The following is a 10,340-nucleotide window of genomic DNA, read 5'->3' as shown; positions in this document are numbered from 1 at the left end:
AAGGGGCAAGGCTGGGGGACCCCCGCGCACAGACTAAACTCAGCTTTCTGGTCCTGGAAGGAGAGCACAGAAAACTCTTTATTATGGTGATGAAATCGACCGTCCCCGTACAGTTAACCTTCACTCATGTAAACTTCAGTGCCCTCACTCTAAAGGGGATCGCTGGCCCAGGCGTCAGCGACCCACGGTCGTCCGGGAGAGAGCTCTCAGCCGCCTTCCTGAAGCGCTTCTGGGGCCGAGTTTGCTAAGCTGCCGCAGCAGCAGTGCCGGGTCAGAAGCCAAGCCGGCCCGATTCTTATTCTTTACTTGGAATCTTGGCTGAGCCCAAAGAAGCTACCGACACCTCGTCAGGTGGTGGAGGAGGAGGGACAACAGGGAGAGGTCGAGGCCCGGGATGGCTTTGAGGAGGAGGAGGAGTAGAGGAAGGTGGAGCGAATGGTCCATCCGGGCGGGAGCTGGCTGGGCGAGTGGCCTCGCATGTGGGCCTGCATGGAGGCCAGGCTGGGGCAGCCGGCCCTGCACAGAGGGCAGCGATATGGAGCGGCCCCATGCGTCCGCAGGTGCTTGCTCATGGCAGAGAAGTCCCGGGAGCGCTGAGGACAAAGGCTACAGGAGAAGGGCTTCTCTCCTAGGGAGGGCAGAGGGGGAGGTCGGTGAAGGAAGGAAGAAGGGAGCAAAGGCTGCCCAAGCTAGGGGTAGACTGGGCAACCAGGTGAGGGAATTGGTGATGGAGTTGGGCAGACTGGAGGTGGGAAGGAAGCGGGCAGTTCATACCAGGCACGGCGCCCATACCTGTGTGGACTCGGTAGTGCGTCTCCATCTGATGCTTGAGTGAAAACCTCTTTCCACAGACAGAGCAAGCATAGGGCCGAGACCGAGCAGAAGGGGCTGGGGGAGGGTGTTGGTGAGATGGGTGGCCTGCTGTGCTCTCATGACCCACACAGGTTGCAAGTGCTCCTGTGGGACAGAGAAGTTAAAGGAGGGCAAGGCCAGGAATCCCAGAGGTGACTCATTGTAACACCCAGACAAGAAATCAGGGGCTACAGGGAGGCTGAGGCAAAAGTGCCCCCACCCTGCTCACCTGTGTGCCCATGATCAGACTCTTCCATCTCCCCAGGGCTGAGCTGTGTGGGGCCCTGGGAGAGGGAACCTGGAGGAAGCAGAATGAAGCAGGAGCCTTGCTCAGGCTGGACTCCTGGAACCCCAGCCCCAGAGGACAGACCATGTTACAGGGTGTGTGCAGGACAGTGAGGGGCTTACCTGGGGTGGGGCTGGAGGAGGCCAGCTGGTTCTGGCTCCAGAGCCCTTTGGGGAGGTTCAGGGCCAGTGGGATCCTGGAGGTGGGGTGGGAAAGAGTTATAGCCTTGGCAAAACCTGGGAGCCTGGCCCTTTCCTGAAGAGGGGGGGTGTCCTGAGACCTCAAGGGCTAGGCTTTGGCTTCCTGTGGCAGGAGATCGTTGCCCCATCCCCAGCTCAGGAATGTAGAGTAGAGAGAGAGAGAGAGATGAGGCACCTTTCCACCTATCACAGTTGCCTCTCCTGAGCCACTCCCTCCCGGCCTGGAGGCCTTTTCCTAGCCCCTTCACTCACCTCTGGTCCTGAGGCCAGACCTCCTGCCAGGCTCCAGTGGTGGGGGTGCTATGGGAGAAGGGCGTGCCATATCTGGGCGGCAACAGCAGGATGCTCCACAGGGCAGGCTGGCTCTCCCCCAACCAAGGGGCCTCAGCCCACCAGGGCCTGGGGATGATGCTGGTTTGGAAGGAACTTGGTAGGGGAAGGGGCCCAGGGAACTCCTGCAGACTTTCCTCAGAGCCCCCTGGACTCTCCCTCACCCACATGACCACTCCTTGCTTCCCGTCTGCTGCCCCGTGGCAAACAGGGGATTGGTTCAGTTTCTCCTCCTTTGATCTCATCTGCTCCCCCTGATCCTCCCTCATCGCCCCTGCCATCTCAGGGCTCTCTCTCGGTGGCTTGTGCTTGTGCGACATCTCCTGTTCTCTCTCACCAGTTCTAAAAAACTTCTCTGGTTCCTGCTTCTGTCCAAGCCTCCCCGGTCCTCTCTCAGAATCCCTTGTGGGTTTCTCTGGCTCCTCCTGATGTTTCTTCAGCCCTGGATCCAGCTCTTCTTCAGCCCTGTCCCTTCGAGCCCTTCTGCATGCCTCTTCCAGGGACTGCACTCCCAAGGCCCTGGCCGCCGCCTCAAGGGTCCCCAGCTCCCCAGGCTGCAGCTCTACACTCTCTCCATAAACAAAATGTAGAAGCTGGGCAAAGGTGGAAGGGCTGATGCCTTCTACCAGAGCCCACTGGCCCCTGTGGCCCAGCTGCTGGCTTACACCTGCTAGCACCAGGCTGTGGACTGGGAACTCCTGGCTCCCCACGGTGATCAGGGTATCACATAGTGCGGGCCGGAGCCTGGCTGCTAGCCGTACCAGCCGATCAGAGCCGTAGGGGCTGGGCAGTCTTATGGGAGGCAGGGGCATTATGCCTAGCCTGGGTACCAATCTCAGAGGCTCTAAGAGAAAGGCAACAGTGTGGGGTCCATGAAGTAAAGACGAGGGAGGAACAGCATATTCTCAAACCTGTGGAGGTGAGGGGAGAAAGAGTGAGTTGCTGGTTCTAGATCAGAGACCTCTGTTCTGAGTGAGCAAATAAACTAACCCAACAGAGGACTTGAGCTTATCCAGAATCGTAACAGCAGCCAGAGGTGGGGATGGTGGTAGGAGAATGGAAATTAGACCAAATTCAGGACTTAAAGAGCAAGGGCCGGGCAGTTAACAAAAATATCAAGTAATGCGTTTAAGACAAGTATAGACAGGGCCTGCCCACTGGCAGTCTCTGATATAAAGGATGGCAGACACTGATACTTCTGCTTCTCCAAGCCCGTCTGCAGGGAAAGACTTCTGAGCAGGTCAGGCTGAGCATTCCAGACAAAGGGATCACCATGAAACCCAGTTAGCCCTAGCATTTAGGGATGGAGCAAGACCCAGCTTCATGGGAGAGCTTTGAAAGCTAGTGGATCCTCCCTCCACAAGCCCATCATGCCTGAAAGGCAGGAAGACAGCAAGACGGGTCGTGGCTGCAGGAGGGCAGGCTCTAAGGTATTGATCAATCATTGCCCTGAAACTGAAGCTTCTAGAACACATCTTCAGAGAAAAGACAAAGATTCCCCTCCAGTGAATTCAGAAGGCAGGTGCAGAAGCCACAGGAGAGAGGCTAATGACCCAGTGACAGAGAGAGCTTTTGCAGAATTGACCCCAAGGAAGCAGGAGAAAGGGAAATGCGAACTGTAGTGAGGGAGGCTATTTCCTCTCAAGATTAGGATAAGGAGGTGGTTCAATTTTGTTTTTCATAAGACAAAATGTGAAGCATAGGAAGACAGAACCCAACATGGCAGGAGTTTATCACACATGGAAAACCACCACATTGGCTTTGAAGAAGAGAACTGGGAACCCAGATACAGAACCTAAGTGTTTTAGCCCTCAGCAGGCGTGTTCCTAGGTGCAGGCTCGCTGTGAGCAAGGACCTTGTGAGAGGGAGGGGTACTACTGGGACACCTAAGGGAGAGGGCTACAGGTTGGCAGGGAGGGGACAGAAAGAGCTGTGGTGGGAAGAAAGCTTCAGCTGGGAAGAAGCAACCACTCACCCGTTGTAGCTTCCTCCTGGACACCGCATGTTCTGAACTGCTGTTGGGGCTCTAGGCCCCCCCTCACCCCAGAGCTAGCCCCGCCCATGACCTCACAGTCCTCCATTGGATGTCCCAAGTATCAGTCTGGCCCAGTCCCCCAAAGGGGTGTGGTTTTATAACCCAGGCTCTGCTTTATGCCTGCAGGAGAGACCACCCCCTCTACTTCCAGAACCCAGGCATTCTGCCTCCTGACCTCCTGTCTCTTACTTCGTTTGTGAACTCCCAGAGTCAAAGAACTGTATCTGTCGAAACAAGGACTTTGGAATAATCAGACCTGCATTTGAGTTCCATCTCTGCCATTTACCAGTTGAGTGACCTTGGGCAAGCAAGTCACCTCTCTGAGCCTCAGTTACCTCTTTCATGAAATAGGAATAATCTCTCATTTGGAGGAGATGAAATGACAAGATGAATGTGAAAGTGGTTTGTAAGTACCTAGCACCAATCAAATGCTATTAGTTTTGTTTCCTAGAGGTGACAGTGGAGCACCAGTAGCTGGAAGCTGTTTCTAATACCTCAGCAGTAAAAAGGACTGAAACATGTGGATTCCAAAGACAGGGTAAGAGAGGACCAAAAGCATGCCTCCTCCCTCTCCCTTACTTGGTACTAGGAAGCCTCATTTACTCTGTGGTAATGACCCCTGTCATCTGGGCCACCATCGGGGACAGGGTGTGTGAATGACTCAGATCCTCCCATCAAGCTCTGAAGGGGGCAACCCCAGGAACAGCCTGCGGTGGTCTTCGAAGAGAAAACCTCTTTTTCTTGGGCCGATGACAAATGACATTTCTCTGAAATCAGGACTCAGGGGTTTCTTTCATTTCCTGCCCAAGGAGTCAAGGTCCCCGGAGGTTTCCCCTCTTTTCACACTTTAGTACTCTTTGATCTGAGGAAGGGATGAAAGACTCAAGTTTCTTTTTCTGTTTCTTGCTATTATGCCTGATCCTGTAGCGGATTTTTCATCCATTCAACAAATGTTGATAAAGTACTTATGATAGATGCCTGGAATATCATATAGGCACAACAAATAATTGGAAGATAAACAAATCAGGTACTGGTAGGCTGCTTTGGTGACAAGGGATAGTCTGTTTTCCCCTGGTCTTCACCTCCTAGACCCAAATATTGTGTCTTTAAACTGCCATTTCTCCCTTTGGCTCCAAAATGTTCAGACCAGCTTCTTATTCTCTCCCTCTAGACCTAACTTATCTTCCTTCTCATTCTAGCTTGGCTGCAGGCAGGTGTTAACCCTTCCTAGATCAGACAGGGTGTGTTAATGGGTGAGGCTGGCGGAGGGGCAATTGGGTAAGGAGAGGGGAAGATGAGTCAGAGTGAAAGGGAAAATGCAAATGTGCAAGCTGTATTCATCTGCTACTCTGAGCGTTAAATATTTTCCATTTCTGAGCTTTCTAATTCCTCACACTACCACACCCAGGGACACATTAGATACCCATATAAAAGACACAGAAAGCATCAATCCCTCTGATATATATGTTCACAGAGGGAAACATCCTTCCTCCAACACAGAAATACAGTCTCTAAAGATAAGGAATAACTGGGGAAAACCAGGAGGGAGAAGCCCCAGGTATAGAGGGAAAGGTACAGGGGTCTGGAAGATTACATCATCGCCCAGTGGAGTGTGATCCCCTCACCTCCCAGCCCTACATCATGTGTCTGTGACTCAGCCCCCCCAATGGTGTGGTTTGCAAGTTGATGATCAAGAGAACTGGAGACTGCTCAACAGGCAGCATTCTCTGTCAACCAAATGTAGTTGACAGAGAGCATCAGTGGGCTTTCGGGGAACCTAAAAGGGAGGACAAGGGTCAAGGGAACTCCCCATTGAACAAAAGCCCCCAAGAATGGGAAACCCCATCTTGCCTCCCACTTGGTGTCTACCCCACCTAAGGGTATCCCTCATGCTGGCGACACTCTAGGTGCTTGTCTAGCCTCTCCCTACATTTTTGACTGTACAACCCAAGCCATCCTGCACTTAGTGCAGCAGAAGTGGAAGCAAACAGCACTTGGACTTGGAAGGGTAGGGACACTGCTAATTGTTGCTATTCTTGAAAGGCCTCCCCTCCCTAGTCTCAAAACCTTGCCCACCTTCCACTTCCCAAGGAATCATTCATGGTTGTCCCTCTGGGGAAGACCTAGGAAACCACAGGTTATGAGAACTCAAGCCTGCATCCTGGCAGAGGGTAGAGTGGGTAGGAGAGATTAGGTAGAACATAATTGGAAGAGGAGTATGTGGGAAAAGGAAGTATGATTTCTGCCTCTCAGCCCTTTCTAATACTCCTATTACTGAATAAAGTTTGAAATCTGATATTTTTTATTCTCACTGATAGGCTTGACCAAGGAGACACTAAGGGGAAAATGTGTGAGAGGCTCAGTGCACACCCTGACTGCAAAATCAGAACTTTCCAGAAATGCTTATATACAAGGTCCTTCAGGCACAATCCAGCTTGATGTAACAATGTCAACACAGCAATACAAATATAGATTTTCTTTAAATATTAGAATTAAAATCAAACCATCAGGGTAGGCCAACTAGAGGGATGATTATTTGTTTTATGAAAAATGTTCTCCCTTTATCTCACTTATTTTAAATATTGGCTCTTCCCAAGCCAAGTTGAAAACAAGATTCAATTTAGAAAAAATCTATTAACCAGCCACTCTTCCCAGGAACACATCTCTTTCCACAAATTAAGGTTAAATTCCCTGTAGCATTTTATATAGATGAAGACCAATTATCCAAATCTTACATGAACTTTAAAGATGTTCACTCTTTCTAGTTAAGTATATCCAACACATACCAGAAAAGAGATACCACAGAGTGAGTTAGTTCCTTCTTTCCCTTAAATCAATGCTCTGTATAACCCAAGAACCAGATATAGTCATACCCAGGTGAGCTGAATCTAGGTTCTTGAGACTCTATCATAGCACAAGTGATATGCAGATTAAGTGGAAAAAGAACTAGACTAGAAGTCAGAAAACTCAGGTTCCATTGCATCCTCACATCACATGGCCTTTTTCTTTGGCACTCATATGGGGCTAACTCTTCCAAGAGCCTCAACTTCCTCACAGGGGCTTTTGCAAGAGTAATACTGAATACCAGGATTGACTTAAACCTGGGCAGAGGGCTCTATTCAGACCTCTGGTCATCATGTCCCTTCCCATGGGCGGAGGAGTCCAAAGGTTATCTAGGAAGTGCCTACTTCGAACTTGTGAGCTCTCCTGTTATCTCACATCTAGACCATGCTCTGAGAATCTAGAACCCTGGATTTCCTGGACCAAATGACTCTAAGCCCACTTTCAGGGCCTACATAGGCCCCAACCCCAGGTCGATAGTCACGAGAGTGGACTGGGTGACTGATGTACATACCCTAGGCCCTGATTGTGTGTGGGGGCATGTAGACTGAGCTTGGTTGTGCAGGCCAGTATGTGAGACACCTTGAAAGGTGGGCCAACACCGGGTGTGAGAAAAAAAAGAAGGAATCTCCATTTGTAGTCTTGCCCAGGCCCCATAAATAACACAAGAGCCTACTTTATTCCAGTGGTTCTTAACCTCTTAGGGGGTCACCATCCAGGTGAGAATCTAAACCATAGGACCAACCATTTACATTAGAAAACTGTAGATGCTCATACCATTTTGTATACAAGTAAATGACAAGAGATTCACAGATTGCTCTGACACCCATCCCTGGACAGGTTATTCCTTCCTGCTTATCCTTGTATCTATCCTTTCACCCCTCCCTGCCCCCCACAAATGCACACATGCATACAGTTGTTCTTGGGATTTCCAGGAGATCACAGCCTTTGAAGTCCACTCATAGACCACTCCCTGCACCTCCACTCCTGGTTTAAGAACTTGGTGTACATGAAAGCACTCTGAAAGCTTTAATAGCATTGAACAGCCAAGTGAAATTAGATATTAACACCCTGCTCTATGGGTATAAATAGATCATCAGTACAGATAACCTGGGTTGATTTCCTAAAGAGCAGAATATCTTGCACACCTCTTCCTGTGGTCCAGTCCAACATTCACCTTCCCCATGCAACTGCCCCATGCTTACAGCCTAACATCTTCTGGGAATGACCACAAAGGGTATGGGGAAGAGTGGGGACAGGGAGACCGAAAAGGCCCAGACACAACCCAATCCTAGGTCTACCTAGAGCCACAGGGCAATAATACCTCACACAGGGCAAACAGCTTGGCTGGGCTACAGAGACCTCCTGTCCAGAACTTCCAGAGGCCAACCTCCTGGTCACATTGTCCAACCTGGATTCAGTACTGGAATATCTACCAAGAGCATCTCAACTCAGAGCCCAGAAACCCCAGAAAGACTTGCAACTGCACGTCCCCAGCACAGCCTGGATGCAATGGTCCTTGACAGCTTCTCACTGGGCTTTCAACCCTACTAACATTCACTTCCAGCCCAAGCTGGGTTCAGATACCCTAGAAAACCTCCCAAATGCACACTAGTTTCATCTCTTGGCCAACGACTCCCTATAACCTCCAGAGAGCCACAGGCCTCTCCTCTGAGTCACCAGATCCAGATTCAGTCCAGAGACCACAGATAACCTCTCACTGTCCAGAGGCCATACCTCGTGGCCAATGACCCCATGCAGAGTCAAGGGCCTTCAACTGCCCCAGAACATGCTTCCAACTCAGGCTGGCCTCAGGAATCATTGACCAACTCACAGGGCATGCTGGCTTGGCCTCTGCCCAACCTAGGCCCAAAGGTGCCCAGGAGCCTCCATTTCCAGCCTCTCCAGGGCAGACGCAAACCCCAGGGCCTAAAGCCCTCAACCCGCACTTTCCGATCCTCAACGGCGGCCATTCAAGCCCCAAAACCCCAGCTTGGCCTGGGCCAGGCCCAAGCCCAAAAAAAAGTAATAAAAACCATGGCACTCACCAGCTCAGACCCTGTTCCTCCCCATTCAGCCTCGCATACACTTAGGGCAGCGCAAGCGGGAGTGGCCAGTGGCCGTTAGAAAGTGGGGAGTGGCGCGAGGCCAGGCGCGTGAGCACCGCTCGCTCCTCGCGCTCAGAGCTTGAGGAGGACACTGATTGGCTGCATCACTGGCCGCACTCCTCGACTGGCTGAGCGCGCTGAGCAGCCTGGGAGGCACCTCCGACGGCGCCACTTCCTAGTCTCTGCCTCAGGCTCGCTGCTGATTGGCTGTGGAGGGGCAAGGCCTTGAGTCTGATTGGTCAGGGAACTTAGGCTTCAGGCCTCTCAGGAGATCTGGTTCGACTGCCCTCCGGTCCCCAGTGTTGATTGGCTGCGGCGTTGGCTCTTTCCCACTCTCTTTGCGCGGACCGGGTCGGAACCTCCTTCACCAGAGTATCCTTGCGGGCTCCGTCCACAAGTGCTCGGGGATGCCACCGCCTTTCTTGGTTCCATCTTGCCACACCCAGTAGCTCTTGTTTGCAAACCCTTTCACTCTTGTCTCAACCCTTTACAGTATATGGAGATTTACGATCCGGGGAAGCGTGTACAGGTGTGTAGGCTGCCGCCACACCTGATGGGCCGGGACACACTCAGGAGCCAGCCAGGCTTCGGGTGCCTGTGGGCGGCTCCCTTTTCCCGCCTTTTGCCCTAATCACCACTGATAGGCTGCACAACTCACCCTGCACACCTGGAAGTTACGGGGACAGGGAAGACACAAGAGAGGCAGGGCCTTGACCTGCGACTGGCAGGGGGACACTCGCACTCCACATTCTCACGGACACCCAAGCACGTCACGTGCCATCCCCCCCCCCCACACACGCCACAGAGAGAATGGTCCCCTGCGCTGCCCCAGCATTAGTTGGCCCGAGCGTCTGAGCGCGGCCAGCGGGCTGCCCGCCCAGGCAGGACTTAGGTGCAGACCAGCTGCGAGCTCGCACCTCCCCAGTGTCCCGCGGCGGGCGGCCTGGTCCCCCCTCACACTGGGTCCGCAGCGGTTGCGCCGCTGATTGGCTCCCACTCTTCTAAGCGGCTTAGGGTTCGCTCTCGGACTCATCCAATGAGGCTCCAGGGCGCTTTAAGGAGGCGGGCATTGCTCGCCGCTGCCGCTTCTGATTGGTCCTCAGGCTTTGCTTCTTCGCTTTTGATTGATCAGAGGGCAGAGGGGGCGGGAGCCCAGCCAAACAGTTTCAGGCGGCGATTAGAGTTCTGTACTCCATCCTGGCGGCTTGCTGAGTAGCTGCAGGTGGGAAGAGAGCACCACGGAAGAGCCTGGGACAGCAGCCCGAGCTGTAAGTGGCGGCCGAGACAGCCTGAGGCGAGCCCCCGGCCTGACAGGAAGCGAAACCCTCAAAAAGGAGGAAAGACTGGAGCTGTATTAGAGAAGTAAGAGCAGCTCACGCTCATCAAGCCTTTTCTGCGCACCGCACACTGTGCATCTCTCATTGAATCCTTCTAAATAACCTGTGAGGGAGACAATTACGATGTCAGGTAAACCTCCGAGGGCCAGAGAGGTGAAGTCATTTATATCAGGTCACACAGTGAGTGCAGGCATTGCTGGGACTCGAACCCTGGCCTAGTGAGAGTCCAATATGTGAGCTACGCTATGATTAAGTAGGGTTGATCTTGTGGATGTGGGATGAAGTTTGATGTAGTCACGTTGGTCCTGGTTTACTTCAGGTCTACAAATGAGGGGTTTTGGTGTTGTGTTT

The 10,340-nt window shown here is 52.4% G+C and overlaps 1 protein-coding gene across 1 annotated transcript; it reads right to left on the bottom strand.

The window, feature by feature from the left end:
- Window positions 1-257: 257 nt before the first annotated feature.
- On the bottom strand, window positions 258-3,692 carry ZBTB32 (zinc finger and BTB domain containing 32). Its single transcript, XM_069457769.1, has 6 exons — window positions 3,644-3,692; window positions 1,591-2,579; window positions 1,261-1,334; window positions 1,082-1,150; window positions 793-957; window positions 258-628 (listed from the first exon to the last, which is right to left on the bottom strand). Exons 2-6 carry the CDS (start codon window positions 2,478-2,480, stop codon window positions 348-350), a joined length of 1,479 nt encoding a protein of 492 aa, XP_069313870.1. The 5' UTR covers window positions 2,481-2,579; window positions 3,644-3,692; the 3' UTR covers window positions 258-347.
- Window positions 3,693-10,340: the final 6,648 nt, after the last annotated feature.

This window comes from Eulemur rufifrons, chromosome 24 (genome assembly GCF_041146395.1).
Source record: "Eulemur rufifrons isolate Redbay chromosome 24, OSU_ERuf_1, whole genome shotgun sequence".
NCBI lineage: Eukaryota > Metazoa > Chordata > Mammalia > Primates > Lemuridae > Eulemur > Eulemur rufifrons.
Note: the sequence above shows the minus strand (reverse complement) of the source record. Positions and strands in the feature narration are given on the sequence as shown.

Bases quoted from the DNA above. Each gene is read 5' to 3' on its own strand.
- ZBTB32 (XM_069457769.1), bottom strand. From the start codon at position 2,480: ATGCCCCTGCCTCCCATAAGACTGCCCAGCCCCTACGGCTCTGATCGG. The intron at 1,151-1,260 runs GTAAGCCCCTCA...TGCTTCCTCCAG, and splicing joins CTCCTCCAGCCCCACCCCAG to GTTCCCTCTCCCAGGGCCCC. The intron at 958-1,081 runs GTGAGCAGGGTG...TCTGTCCCACAG, and splicing joins GTCTGATCATGGGCACACAG to GAGCACTTGCAACCTGTGTG.